Consider the following 15,888-nt stretch of genomic DNA (forward strand, 5'->3'; position numbering starts at 1 on the left):
TGCTCTAAAGTCTTAAGTCAATGGCGCAATATGTTTTTTGTCATTTAAAGAGCGCGTTAGTAATATGCGTCTAAAAAACGGGACAACAACGCAGGTTTGCTTATCATATACATGAATGAGCAGCAGCACAAAAACGCTTTTAAATATGAAAGATTAAAGGATTGAATGTAAAAGATTATTATTGAGTCTCTTGAACATAAACGAGGACTGATTATGAGGCGTAAAGAGCAGCTTCACCTGTAGCATGGTAAATAAATGCTTTGCTTTAAACAAATGCATCTATTTTTAAATGCTTTTTTAATTGTATTGTATATGATGACTCGAGCTGTCCGAGTGCTGAAACGCTTCGGCTCTCTGCGCGTTTGTAAATTCTTTATCTCTTATTTGTATTTTTAGAGTACAAACCTTTTCTTGCATATTTGCAAATAATTTTATGACAGAACAATGATTATGGAGGATATTAATACATTTACAGCAATTAAAAGCCTGCTACTTCTATGACTGAAAGAAAAAGGCTTTTAAAGGTTTTAATCCAAAAAATTAAAATTTTAATTAAAATGAAAACAACACATTTTTTAAACACTATTCTTAAACTGGGGGTCTTCTTTTTCTTCCGCTTAAATTTTTTTAGTTTACAAAGTCCGTCATCTAAATAGGGATTAGACATAGCGCCAGCGCAACTGTCTTTTAAAGGGGGTGAGAGTCTCATTGGTTTATTGCATGCTACGCCCAAAACACACCCATTACTCATTGGGATAATATGACCGTGTACTCGGCGCACAAACAATTTTTCCCGTTGTTAAATTAGCAAAAGTGACATCGGACACGCCCATTTAGACCGTGCGCTTTAGCAATGCGCTTAGATTGTTACAATAGGGCCCCAAGAGTTTCAGCATTTTAACCTGGACATACAGTAAACAGAAAGTTTTAGGATTTTGAAAGCAAAAAAGTTATCACATAAAAATGAGTAAAAAGTATTTAAGATATGAAAGTCTGCAAAAAATGAAAATGTTTGTAACAGAATCTTCATATTTTGTTAAGAGGTAAAGTGAGATGGACTGCATCATTAGGAAAAAAACAGCTAAGGGACAAAAACAGTTTTTTAATAAAAAATAAATTAAATGCAAAATACAGTTTCAAGTCTGGTAAGAAATATTTATGACTTTCTCAATTCACCCTCCAGCAAAACTTTATTTTTGGCCCTGCTGCTAATTTAAGCCTTTGACTGGGAAAGGACATTTCTTTTGTGATTGTGTCTTGATTAAAGACTTCATCAGTTTGGTCTGTCTAACAAAGTCTTTCTCAACACCAGGAGTATTTAAGCAGATCCCAAAAACATTTCAGTTGATGAAGAGGTGATGAAGCGTTAGTGATTTTTGCTGAAGTATTTTTAAAGAACAGATGGGTGCTTTTAATGCTTCATCTATTAAGTACTTTCAGTCAAGCAGATGTTCGGCGTCAAAATCTGAAGTGATATATCATAGTTAAATTTTAATAGATTTGCATGTATTATAATTGCTTTCGGAGATAAAGTGCAATGATTTATAAAGAATAATTTAAGCTCATGTTAAGCTACGCATATCTAATAATGTCATCAAGTTTTTTAGTTGTCATGCTGTGAGAAGAACTTTATTTTGCTGAACCTTTATAATACTGACCTCTGTCTGTTCAGATTTAAGCATTTAACATTTAAACATCTGTTCTGTATGAAAGATGCTGTTCACTGCTTAAAAACAATAAGTGGCATATGTTAGGGATAATGTAGAGGCAGCCGTATCACACTGAAGGGGCTTATTTCCCAATAACTACCGGCTGCCTCTACATTATCCCGCTTATTACACGGCTACTTGCCACATAAGAAAAAAAACTGGACATGAATATGAATTTGAAACATTTTATGGCATATTTGTTTTAAATTAACATTTTTATCCTTCCGCGAAACTTTGCACAGATGCATAAAATGATCGTAATACCTTATTAAGATCCTCTGCTTCATACTTGTCTCCATTTTTTCTCTTTTAGCCAGTCTTTGAGAAGTTTTAATGCCCATTCTGTATTTTTTTGTGTGTTGGCTTCGTAGCTGTCATGCTCTATTTTGTCAAGTTCAGTCTCAGTAAGCTCTCTGTGTCTTGTCGTGGTTGTCCAGTGTTTGTCACAAGACAGTAATCTTTATTGATCTTTATTGGCGCGGAGCGATTTTACTCGTGCAAGTAGTCTGGCTATGCGTTGTTATTTTGGAGCGGTTATTATTTGAAAAGAACGAACCTGCAAATGTCTCAACTGACCAATCAGAATCAAGCATTCCAGAGAGCCGTGTAATAAAATGATTTAAATGGTAAGACCAATGTGTGCTAAATCCGTTAGATCTTTAGATTTTACATTGAGCTTTAAATTGTTATTAAACATTTTATCAAAATAATAATAAATGAAACATTCATACATGTATACATGTACATTATTATTGTTACTAAAGATATATTGGCCAATCGGTATTGGTCCATAAAAGCAGTTTTTCACACTATTGGCTAATCGACCGATAGTTTAAAAACAGCTGATACACCTCAAAAAAATGATTCATTGGATTAACTCAATAAAATTGTGGGCAGGATTTCCACACTGTAAGCCCATACAGGTTGATTGAACCTAAAACATTTATGGAAACTCGTTGCCCTAAAAAAGTTAATTTTGCCTGGTTGAAATAACAATTAATTTTAAGTTTAATGTACTTAATGTTTTAATTTCTTCCAATATTCCTGCACTCTTAACCCAGATTCGATGACATTATGTGTGAGGAAACCCATTGCATATAACTTTAGTTTTTATCACTTTGTATTACTTTTGATGTTATAAATGGTTTTATAACAAAAATTAATGACTGACTTTAAGTCAGTCATTGAATAAACGTGATTCTCCACAGAAACACACAAAAAATGTGTTTTGACATACATTGTCAGTACTGTGGAGAGAAATACAATAAAATGTTCTGAACAGGGTTCATGTAAGGAAACACTGATCACCTGAACGGTGACTTCACAAAATTATAATTTACAACAAAACAACATCAATAATATAAGAGCTTGAACCTATATGACATTTTATTAACAAATATTTGAGTACAGAAAGTTCTTATCAGTTTTTAATTTGTGAAAAAGCAGAAAATAATAAAAATATTCAGGCGCAAAGGATTATGGGTATTCCTCACAACATGAACTAATAATTTTAAGTTCATTTTACTTGAATGTTTTAGTTTAATAGATTTTGTAAGGTTAACAGTTAAATCAACAAATCAATTTAAGCTTTGGCTTCAAAACAGAAAATATTAATGATTTTTCCTTGATTGTTTGAGTAAAGACAATTTCTGGGTTAACAGTGCATCCAATATGAATGTGTACCCCTAACTCATAAAAAACTGCTTTACACAATTAAAATATATTGAGTTGGTCCAACTCAATTTAAAGTAAATGGCAATACTCAATTAGTTGCCTCAACTCAATTTAGTGTAGTCTGAATAACTCAATTTAGCGTATTTTGAATAACTCAATGTAATGTAGTCTGAAGAACTCAAATCTGTTATTTTATATATAACATTTTTATATCATAGTAATAAGCATAAGCACATGTTAGCATGCTAATAATAATAGCATATGATACTTTGGATGAGCATTTGAGAAGAGACTGATCTCCAAACAGGCATTAACACTGTTAATACTCATTGGGAGAAATATGTCACATTCACAACCTAACCACAAGCGCCACTCTTCTGCACGATGGTAACCAAACAATTTGAAAAAATATAACACAAACGCTTCTAAATCAATAAGATAAATGGACATTAAACACTATTAAGTCTTTCTCTTTACCTAAAAATGCATAAAATAACACTTAATTTAAAAAATGACTTTCCAAAAGCAGTTGCATGCAAAGCATGCTGGGAAATTCTCTTTTTTCAGAACCCAAACTCAAACTAATTGTGTTAACGCAATTAAAAAGAAATCAATAAATTATTGTACATATTTATTTTGTGTTATACTAATTAAATATATATACTTATTTCTCTTAATGAGGTATTTTACATTTATTGAACACAATTTTAATGTGTCATGTCGAAGAAGGGCTTGAATCATTTTTTTGAGTCAATCAAAAGAGAACAGGAAAATGCAATGAATTTGAGCTCTGTGTATAGAAAATGTAAAGAAAAATCACTAGCTTAATGTTCAATATTAATGGTCATTATAATTTATGAATGAACAACATTCAGAAAATGTCATCTTCAGAATTTAGTTAATGCAAGTTAATATAAGAACCAAACTATTGGTATCGGCAGATATCAGTCTAAATAATCGGCTATTGGAGTCAGTGGAAAAATTTTATATTGGTCCATCTTTTTAATTAAGTGTGCTTGCAAAATAATGTTTTATTATTATTATTATGATTATTCCGCCCTAATTTTTGGCCAGCTCCTGCGACTAGGCCGTTTGACCCAAAGACCCCGTTCAAACTTTAAAACTTTCGGGCAGTGCTGGTCTAAGTTACTTGAGGATATGACATCATGGATCCATGTCGTTCTTTCGCCATATTGGATTAAACAGAAAACCAAAAAAAAAACACAGGTCACAAATTTTGTCCGAACTTCACAAACTGGACGTACATGATCCTTGGACCAAGCCTCACAAAAGTTAGAAGGATTTTTGATTTTCAGAAGCGTTTGCCTGTCACAGCCCAAACGAAATCTGCGGCATAGTCGCCAAAACAAGAAGTCCTTCATATCTCAAGAACCCTTTCATGTATTGAAACCAAACTTTGTAGGACTCCAATGTGAGGATGCACAAGATAAGCAACTAAATCGGCGCAACAGAGCAAGCACACTTTTGCAGTTCATCCGGAAATGCATTTTCTAGTTGTAACTGTAAACTCTATGGACTCGGCAATAATATTATACAATATATTAAGATGACATAGGCCAAACAAAAATTTGTAAATGCACAAATAGTGGAAGTGTGATTTATAGCACATAAAAACAAATGTTTTAGTCAAATATGGTAAAGGCATTACACTGTAAAAAATCCAACTTTAAAATGTTCATTCAACAAAGAACATTAAGTAACTTGAACAAAGATTTCTTTGTTGAAGGGCGTCAATTGATTATTTTGTGTTCACTGAATGAAAAGAGCATAATCATTCAGCTAACAAATATTATTTTGTTGACTGGACTTAGATGTATAAGTTTTTGTCCAATTCGTTCACCCAACTTGCCAAACTGAGTAATCTGAACAAGCAATTTAAAAAAAAACTATGGTCGGAATGGTTCCCAGCATGCATTGCAACATGTTCACTTCTTTGGTTAATATTTACTAAAAAAGATGACTGTTTTAATGTTTGCTGCATTTATTTATGTTGTTAATGTTAGTTATATGTTGTATTTAGAGTAATTTTTAAAGAATTATGTTTGTTCATTGTTACCATGATTGAGAAGTGTGTGTTCAGTGTAGAGGGCAGCACAATGAGTTAGCGCGCATCGTTGTTGCCTCACGGCAAAAAGGTCTCTCTTAAGTCAGACAAAGACTTTGTTTATGAGACCTTTCTGTGTACACTCCCACAGTTCAAAACATGTAGATTAGTTAAATTTGGATATATTAAATTACTCTTTACCCAACTTAGCCACTAGTTGAGTAAACATAGAAATTTGTTTATTACCTAATCAGTTTAAGTTGGTTCAACTTTTTGGTGTAAGTTGACAGTCAGTAAATTGAGTTAGGTGAACTACATCATCCAAGAGTTGAGTAAACTCAAAAAAGCTGTGCAGCAAGTTGCCTTGAAAATTTAAGTTAAGTCAACTTTTTATTTTTTACAGTGTACCCATTTAACCATGCAGGTGAGTTTGAAATCATCAACAAAAATAATTAACTATATATTTATTATTAACATTCAGTACTGTTTCTCTCTGTTCTTCAGATATATTTATGTTTGACCCAACCTCTGGTTTATAAGATACGTTTTTGATATATTGTTAAATATGGATGCAACTGAATTCAAAAACCATTTTTAAAATGTATTATAGCACTTTTTTACAATGTTACATTGTTTCAGAGCAGCTTTACATAACAGTAGAAATAAAAGAGACTGGGATTATTAAAGTATTATATTCTATTATATTGATTATATGATTATATTCTAAACAGAGATGGCAATAGAGCCCAATCTCCTTATCCTCTCTCTCTCTCTCTTATACACTCTTCTCGTCAGCTCTTCGTCAGATCTGTCCTACAAAAATGCAATGCTGACAAGAAGAGCAGAAGGCAGAAAAACCAACTGACGGCTAACTAATAGACACACAAAACTTCCCTGCATCTTTAAAACACTGACATAGGCAGAAAAACAGCTGAGACGCAGGAGGTACTGATGTGTTTGTCACTCTGACACGCTGAGTGTTAGCATGTTGGGTCTCCTTTACACAAACACACACACACACACACACACACACACACATTGTTTATGGGTGTCTGGAATCTCTCTCAATCTGTTTTCTCGTGTCGTCCAATTACTGTCTGTGTGTGTACAGGTTTGCCTAAATTAATTCACTCTTTTAAACTAATGACCTGATAAATGTAAAAGTATTATTCTAAAGTAATAAAAACAATAAAGCTCATTATGTAAAGTTTTTAACTCTTTCCTTGCCAGCCGTATAAAAATAAAAGTTGCCCGCTAGCATTTTTTTGTGAATTTCACAAAGGTTTTATAAAATGCCTTCCAATAAAATTTTCTAAAAAATATATAAACATACAAATATATCAAATAAAAAACAGACCCTCTGGTTTAAAACAATAAAAGTTTAATCCAATCTATATTTTTCCTCTGCTTATAAACTCTTAAATATGGGTATTTTTCTTCAAAAATTAAAGTTTTTAGCCAAAAGCTGAAATAATTGCATTTTTGTGAATGAAGTTTGTTATAGATCAGATTCAGAGCGATTATCAAAACATACACGGAGTGTAAAATTAATAAATAATTTTTTGCTTAATTTTTTTCATAAATTGGGTATTTAGTGGATAATTGCGGTATCACAGATAACCATAAAAACTCATCAGGATGGAACATGTTTTTTTCATGCAAATGTTTTCTCTTAATTGACGAGATAACTTGTCAATGGCGGGGAAAGACAAAAAAAAAATGCAATATGCAATAAAAACTTTCTTAATATTGCAATACATGATATGCGATACTCTGTTGCTTTAAGTTTGTAAATTGAACATTTTAATATAATAATATATATTTTAAGACTAAAAATCATTTAAAGGTACAATATGGGTTTTTAGCGACATTAGTGGTGAGATTGCGAACTGCAACTGATCTGAATTTCGAAACGCAATAAGAAGCTACGGTAGCTGCCACAGGACAAACATGTCGTTATTTGAGACAACATAGACGAAACATGCTTGTATGACAGTTTGTCCGTTAGGGTTACTGTAGAAACATGACGGTCACTTTAATGTAAGGGGACCCACGGTGTATGTAGATAAAAACGGCTCATTCTAAGGTAATAAAAACAATATGGGCTCTATTTTAATGATCTGAAACGCAAGTGCAAAGCGCAAAGCGCAAGTGACTTTGTGGGCGGATCTTGGGCGCTGTTGCTATTTTCCCGGCCGGAGAAATAACTCTTGCGCCAGGCGCAAATCAATAAGGGGTTGGTCTGAAGTAGGTTTATTATTCATAGGTGTGGTTTGGGCGTAACTTAAAATAAACCAATCAGAACGCTATCCAACATTCCCTTTAAATGCATGGGCGCAAGTTCCATGGCAGGTTGCTATTATTATGACGGATTTACCAGGCGCACGCCAGGAGCGGTTCACAGCCGAGGAGACCAACGTTCTTGTAAGAGCAGTCAAAGACAGAGAAGTTGTTTTGTATGGGGATGAGAGAAACCCGCCCAAATCAGCGTTGGTTAAACAGGCGTGAGAGGAAATAGCCACAATTGTCTCATCAGCTGGCATCCCCATCGTTGCGCCAAGCGCTACAATGATGTCAGGAGACGGGGGAATCCCAAGCTTGCCAGCATAAGTCGGGCACGCCGTGTAACGGGAGGTGGATCTGCCTCTACACATGACCTGACACCAGCAGAGGACATCACTGCGTCCACCCTCACCGCTGAAAGGGTTTGGGGGCTTTGAAATCGGACCCAAGAAACGCAAGCAAGGTCCAACCCCTAAGTACACTTACAAATCAAGTTCATATACATTAAGGTTTCTTATGAAAATATTTTAATTATTATTTACATCAAATAAACGTAATACAGCCACACAACAAAGTTATGAAAATATTTTAATCGTTACTTGCATTAGTTTTTTTTTGGTCAGTGGCGCAATTGTTTTTTGAAACTGCAAAATAGCATCAGAGATGGTTTGTGCCACAACACGCCTCCTTTTTTGCGCTGAACCGCCCCGGGAGCGCAAGTTCATTCCCTAGTTTGCCGACTTGCGTCTGTGGAGGGAAAAACCCGCTGTGCACCGGTGCAAAATACGAATGATACATGCGTCACTGACAAAGTCAATTGCGCTGGGTTCAAGATAGGGCCCCTTATTTTATTATGTAAGGTGTTTATACACCACTAATAATATAGTTATGTAGATTAAATTGCATTTCTGTCAAGTAACATTTCTGTCTTTCTAAAAGTAACAATGCACCTTTAACCAACATACGTGTTTCATATTATGGAGTTACTCTGCTCAAAATTTGACTCTATAAAACTTTGTGAAGTATTACAATCATTCAGTTATTGCAAACCATTACTATGTGCATATTGCGATATGCACATTTGCGCTATGTCCAGTCCCTGCAACCTAATTCTGTTTGTTTGAGTGCTAGGATTCATCTGAAAAGATTTGCATGGTGGATTATAAAACAAGTACACAGTTAAGTGAGAAACTTACATAGGAATCAGAAAATCATATTTGATTTAGGCCAGTATGCCACTAAGAAAGGACCTGGAAGACCCCAATCCATATCACAGTGCACCCAAAAACCTCTAGAATTATGGTAGTCATTTTGAAAAGTCAGTCCATCACATTTTTCCTTTTCAAGGACCGGAAGATTATAGCTGTTCAATGCAGTGAATCAGATTTAGTGCAAACATTTAACAAGAATCACCGTTGCAGAAGCGACCTGATCAAACCGAAAGAATCAAGCGTCTTTCCTTCGATCTAAAATGAGAAGCAATTCGGGGGCGAGAAAGCTACTAAATGTTTCATAGGCTTTATTGCGGCAGCCGTACAGGAGATGCTTCATTAGTGAAGGTGCTGCTTGCACCCTGTGACACCACGACAAAATGAATCACCTTAACTGTGTTTGTGTGTGTGTGTAAACAGGTGCCGACTCCCACAGCGAGCGCAGCTCCACGAGCCGTCTGCCTCCTGAAAGTCGAGACGTCTCACCTGCTCCGTCCAGCACGCCGTCTAGCTCGCAGGGAGATGGAGACAGACACCGGGAGTATGATCGCGACCACGCGGAGAGGAGCGACGACACCTCCAGCATCTCCTCCTACGAGGATCTGGACCTTGAGCCAGACAGGACGGTGAGGTGTGATCACACCCCTCCACTCCTCACAGGAGACAGCAAAAACAACCTGCAGGGTCAGGACAGAGAAATGATGGTTGAGGAAGAGTGATAGTGATGCATAAAGGGAATTTGGGGGGAATTAATTATAGGCTTTAAAGGAATAGTGAACCCAGAATTGTTACATTTGGGTTAGCTTTTCTTTTAAAGGTGCTGCTTTTGACAAATTGACACAATTAAAGCTGTAAAGATAACACTGCTGCGTATCCTGAAGGATATTAACAGGTATATAATTGTGCCTGTAAAAATAAAACAAAAAATAACAAGTCAGGTAACCTGGATTTCTTGAAAAGCATTCTTATTTTTAGAGCTCCCTTATTAGTATTGCAATGGTAAATTAGTTGTTGTTTGTTTGTAACTAATTGAAATAATGATGAAGTTAAACTATAGCATCCTTTTATAATTTAATGTGTTTGCGAATGTACCGTTATGTTCATCTTACAGTTATTTACCCGTAAGACCGATGTGTTATTTTCTTTCTGCACATTCTTTATCCTTCAATAATCACTAATGTGCACCCAACGAAACTCCAGAAATTGAAGATTTATGTGACTTGAATAGTATTTATCAAGACCATATGTTCCTAGACAAACGAAATCTATATTTGCACCATGCAGAATCTGACATTGCCGTGGGAGAAGTTAGCAGATTTCAAACACTTGTTGTTTGTTTGTTTGTTTTTTATTGTTTGCATTTGAAGTGTTTAGAGTAGGGATGCATAACAATTAATCCCGATTAATCTATAACAGTATAAAAGTTTTCGTTTACATCATATATGTGTGTGTGTGAACTGTGTATAACTTTGTATAGATAAATGCACACACATGAATATATATATATATATATATATATATATATATATATATATATATATATATATATATATATATATATATATATATATATATATATATATATATATATATATATATATATATATATATATATATATATATATATATATATATATTTAAGAAATGTTAACATGTGTATAGACATTTGTATATTTATGTATAATTTATATTATATATAAATATAAATACTTGATTTATAAATCTATATTTTTCCTTAAAATTATACATGCATGTGTGCATATTTATATATACATAATTATTATACACAGTTCACACACACATATGATGTAAACAAAAACTTTTATTCTGCTATAGATTAATCGCGATTAATCGTTAGCAGAATAAACGTTTTTGTGTACATCATTATGTGTGTGAACTGTGTATAATAACTGTATAGATAAATGCACACACATGCATGTATATATTTAAGTAATGTTTACATGTGTATATACATGTGTATATTTATGTATAATTTATATTATATATAAATATAAATACTTAATATCTAAATATATCTTTTTTTCTTCAAATTATACATGCAATATAATTATTATACACAGTTCACACACATATACTGTATGATGTAAACAAAAACTTTTATTCTGCTATAGATTAATCGCGATTATTCGTTATGCATCCTTAGTTTAGAGCACATAACTGTTTTATGTGTTGTATTATATAAATGGTATTTCCATTAATTTTTCTCTATTAATACAAATTACACTTGATGATCAGTGTAGTATGTTGCTGTAGTATTTTCTATACGTTGAATGTTGACATGTTTTCAGTTTGATATTAAGAAGCTCCACTGACGTTTTTGACATGTTTTGGTATTTTTCATTTTTATAAAGAAGCAACTGCGAGTCTCAGTTGATGTGCTGACATTGATGTTTACCCTTGAAAGATTTTCTGTTTGTATTCTTCACACCTGACAGACTTGATATCTTTGTGTTTAAAATGTTTTAATTCGTAACGATTTGTTTTACTAGTTGTTGATCAACTTAATAAAGTGTTTTAACAGGGCTGGTTGTTGGTGTTGGTGTTTTACAAATGTCATGAATGTCCACTAAATTAAAAACGGGTGGGACTGCAACACAATATTAAATAGTCCTTTTCACTTACATCACATTATGGAAGTCAAATGAGTTACTATCAGAAGTTGCCTGTGGGTGCAAGTTGGTATTAACAGTAGGAGAAGTTATATCAGCCATGTTTACATTACACCGTTATTCGATTTCTTCACTGCCTAGAGCTTAAACAACATCCACACACCTTGTTGATCATTTTCTTGTTCTGATACATCAACCATTTCCAATAAAGCATGGTTGTTGAGACACTTTGATGTCTTATTTCTTTAGGTTTCCCTCCAGACAAACACAAACTACCTCTCTCTCTCTGTATTATGGTGTCTGTGCATCATTCTTTGTTGTTAAAAACAACTGTCTGATCTACTGAGAGAGCGACTTTTTGATCCAAACCTGAACAGAATCGAAAATTAGATCCTGAAGCATTATAAATCAAAGCACAGTTTCTAATGCTTGGCTCAATTTTTACGACTGACCTATTGAATCAACTTCTCAACGCTTCAACTCGGACTGTAACAAATAGATGTTATTTCAGCATGAATGCATCGCAAACTTGTCACTTAGCATAACAATGGAAGGTTTTTCAAGATGTTGCATCATCTTTTTTTACCTAAGCACAGCTTTCAGATTTTTTACGATATTTCACAAATGACCAGTTGCATAAGGGCAAAAAAGTTTGGAGCAATCTGTAATATTCATATCCGAGCATCCCTGCACTCCTTAAAACTTCAGCCTGTTTGTCACCTTCCTCTCTGCCATTACACAATATTCAGCAGACTTTTTGTTTGAGAGAAAATTGGTCCTTTTGTGTTAGAGATGGCTATTATATGACACATTGCAATTGTTTGTTGCCCTAATAATTACTGCATGTGCAGTCCTCTACAATGTCCTCTGAAAATATCTAAACTACTGTATGTGTGGAAGACAAGGAAAGCTTTGTGCTCCCATCAGAAATCCTCATTCCTGTGTTGACCAACCCCCCTCCCCTCCTGATTTGGCTTTAATTGGTTGAGAATCGGATTTTGAGGGCACTTGAGGGGTCTTAACACAGCCCTTTAGACCTAAAGCACTGCATGCTTGCATACTGATCCATACATCCGTTGTGTTGTCAGGGGGAAGGTGTTTGAAGTTTTCATTTGTTCATATATTGCTGTGCTGTTTTAATGATGAAGCTATTCATGCATGCTGAAGTCTTTTCGGTTTGGGCTCCACCCCGTGTATCAAAATCAGCAAGAGGGCGGGATTCAACATTTCCATTGTGATGCATTAAACATGCAATTAACATTACATTTTTGCATTACAGCAGCATTAACCCTTTTGTTTCATTGTAATCAAACCAATAATCAAAAATGTCTCAATGTTTGCTTATTAAATTTAAGAACCTGACTATCCATATATATTAACTCGGCTTAAAGTATCTACGATGTGAGATATGAAACAATAACCTATATTACTGTACATTAAACAGGGCTAAAATGATCCTGGGTCAACATGGATCAATGTATAATCATAATTAATAATTTGTTACATTTATATAGCGCTTTATATATATAAATATAAGTATATATAAGTATAAGTCTAGTAATAAGAAATCCAGCTAAGACCAGCATAAGTTAGTTGCTGGTTTTAGCTGGTTTAAGGTGGCAGTAGCTGGTTTAAGCTGGTCCTCCCAGCCTGGCAAAGCTAGACCATCTTAAAAATTGACCAAAATACACCAGCTTACCTGCTTAAACTGGTCTTATCTTTTTTTTTCAGTATGGGTGGGAGAAAGCAATTTAATATTTTAAAAAAATTATAATTATATATACAATTTATAAATATGTATAAATACTGTAGCATTTTTATTCAAACTTTTAGTATGTTGTTATTGTGAATTTTATTGTGTTTATGCTTTCTGTATAATGCTTTAGCAATATTGTAAGGACACAATCATGCAGAGAGAGAGAGAGAGAGAGAGAGAGAGAGAGAGAGAGAGAGAGAGAGAGAGAGAGAGAGAGAGAGAGAGAGAGAGAGAGAGAGAGAGAGAGAGATGCACTGATGCGCAACAGAACCTCGCGTATGGATGGAGCGCGGACCCGGCGCGCATTGCAAAGCAACAACCATTACTTAAATTTAAATGATAAAATCCTATCAAAAGAGACACAATTTGTTGTTCTTGCGAGTTGTTCAATAAAACTAAGTTTCAGTACGAGAGAGTCGTGACCGGAAGACCGTGGAGAATTCGTTAGAGTTTATTAAAGCTCTCACGATGACAGGTGTTTGGACCGAAGTCTTACCAAACCCTGAGACAACACCCAACTGACCATTAAATGGACTCATGTGGTCTGAAGAAGGTCTGGAGGGTTCGCGCTTCTGCAAGTTGCCATTAATAAGAAAGCATCCATCACTTCAAACAGATCCCGCTGTGCACAGGTAAGAGCTTCATCATCTCAGGATCAGTTTCAGCACCAAGGACGGACCAAACACAACACACGCTTTTACACCTGTGGGAACGTGTGCATGCACGGTGATTTTGTAGAAACAAAAACTACTTTGAGCAGTCAGAACGAGTTGTTTCATTCTGTCAGGTAAATGCATCACAGGTAAGAAAGCATGCATTGTTATTTACACGCGCATGCATTGGCTTTTGTGCGTGCGTTTGCGCGCACGTTGCATACACAAAAGCAACAACTTTTAACATATCATTTGCATGCTAAATTACATGCTAAGTGTTTATTATATAAATGCAATATAACCATTGGCATTTCTTGAGTGTAAATGGGGTACAACACGACAGTAACGCATTTTTATTGCTAAAAATGCACGCTTGACAGTTTAGCACAAAAGAATTATGAATGACGACATGATCATCCTTACCAATCAAGCTGTCATTCACTAGATATAGGCTACATTACAATTAACGAAATGCACGAAAAGTATCAGAACTTATAGATAGTTTTTTTATAATGCAAATATTGCATCTCATCATGGTGTTATTTAGAGTGTCAAAATGTAATATATGCTTATATACACACTGCTCATATAACCATACAGTATAATAATATAATATGTGACCCAGTTTGTAAAAAAACACCTTAAGTCATATATTTTGTGATTTACAGTCTTCTACGTAAAATCATCCTATATAATGTAAAGTAGGCATTCTGTGAAAACATATGTTATAACCTTTATGTGAGACCCTGGACCACAAAACCAGACATAAGAGTAGATAAATTTTCCATTAATGTATGATATAGGACAATATTTGGCAAATATACAACTAACATCTGCAATAACCTTTAAAGTTGTCAAAATAATGTCCTTTTAGCAACACACATTACTAATGATAGCAATCTTATGATATTACTATTGATAGCTAAATCTTTATGAAACATGATCTTAACTTAATATCCCAATGTTTTTTAGTTTTTTGTTTTTTTGCATTAAAAAAAAGATCATTTTGACCCATACAATGTATTGTTGGCTATTGCTACAAATACACCCGTGCTACTATAACTGGTTTTGTGGTCAAGGGTCACATATTGATAATAACCCTTTAATATTGACTAGGATTGCGATCAGTGTAAAATCAATGACTGAAATCAAACTTTGATGCTCCTTAAAATTTGATTGAGACTTTAGTCTGGATTTCACAGACGGGTCACGCATTATAAAATGTTTTCTAGGCTACTCAAAATCTAAGTCAACTTAAGTTTCAAGGGATAGTTCACCCCAAAATGAAAATTCTGTCATCATTTACTCGCTCTCATGTTGTTACAAACCTGTATAAATCGCTTTGTTTTGATGAACACGAAGGAAGATATTTTTAAGGGATGAAACCAAACCGTTCATGAGCCCTATTCACTCAAATAGTATTTTTTTTAACTACAATGCAGTGAATGGGGCTCATAATCGGTTTGGTTACAAACATTCCTCAAATATCTTCCTTTTTGTTCATCACAAAAAAATAAATTTATTCAGGTTTGTAACAACATGAGAGCGAGAAAATGACAGAATTTTAATTTTTGGGTGAACTACCCCTTTAAAATCCAACCTGTATTTGTTTTTTTATCCCGGTGTCCCCATGTGTAATATTTTAGATAAACTTTTTTAATTTTTTTTAGACTTATTAATATTATTATTACTTATATTACATTTTGTAAGTCATCCATAATGAAATGAATGAATGAGATACATTTTCTAGCGTTTCACTATTTTTCAATCTTACATACATAATAATCCAAGTCCACACCTGTCTCCTGCCAAAGACGAACAATGCTGGGTTTTCATGAATGATCATATTCATACACACAATTATTATTAACTCGCTCTGCTCTTTTCAACATCTTTCACAATTCACC

At 34.2% G+C, this 15,888-nt stretch overlaps 2 protein-coding genes across 5 annotated transcripts in view; both read left to right on the forward strand.

Moving 5' to 3' along the window:
* tex264b (testis expressed 264, ER-phagy receptor b) overlaps nt 1-10,369 on the forward strand; it is a 59,842-nt gene extending 49,473 nt beyond the window's left edge. The window contains exon 4 of the mRNA XM_073811827.1: nt 9,363-10,369. Within this exon, the coding sequence (XP_073667928.1) occupies nt 9,363-9,661 (299 nt within the window). The 3' untranslated portion in view covers nt 9,662-10,369. The remainder of the gene's footprint in view (nt 1-9,362) is intronic.
* Nucleotides 10,370-13,589: 3,220 nt separating this feature from the next.
* The window catches only part of grm2b (glutamate receptor, metabotropic 2b), a 29,049-nt gene continuing 26,750 nt past the window's right edge, over nt 13,590-15,888 (forward strand). For 2 of the 4 annotated variants that reach the window (XM_065240962.1, XM_065240959.2), the window contains exon 1: nt 13,590-13,960. The gene's annotated coding sequence lies outside the window, so the exon portion shown is untranslated. The other 2 variants (XM_065240961.2, XM_065240960.2) reach the window with 2 other exon arrangements.

The sequence above is a fragment of the Paramisgurnus dabryanus genome, chromosome 14 (genome assembly GCF_030506205.2).
Source record: "Paramisgurnus dabryanus chromosome 14, PD_genome_1.1, whole genome shotgun sequence".
NCBI lineage: Eukaryota > Metazoa > Chordata > Actinopteri > Cypriniformes > Cobitidae > Paramisgurnus > Paramisgurnus dabryanus.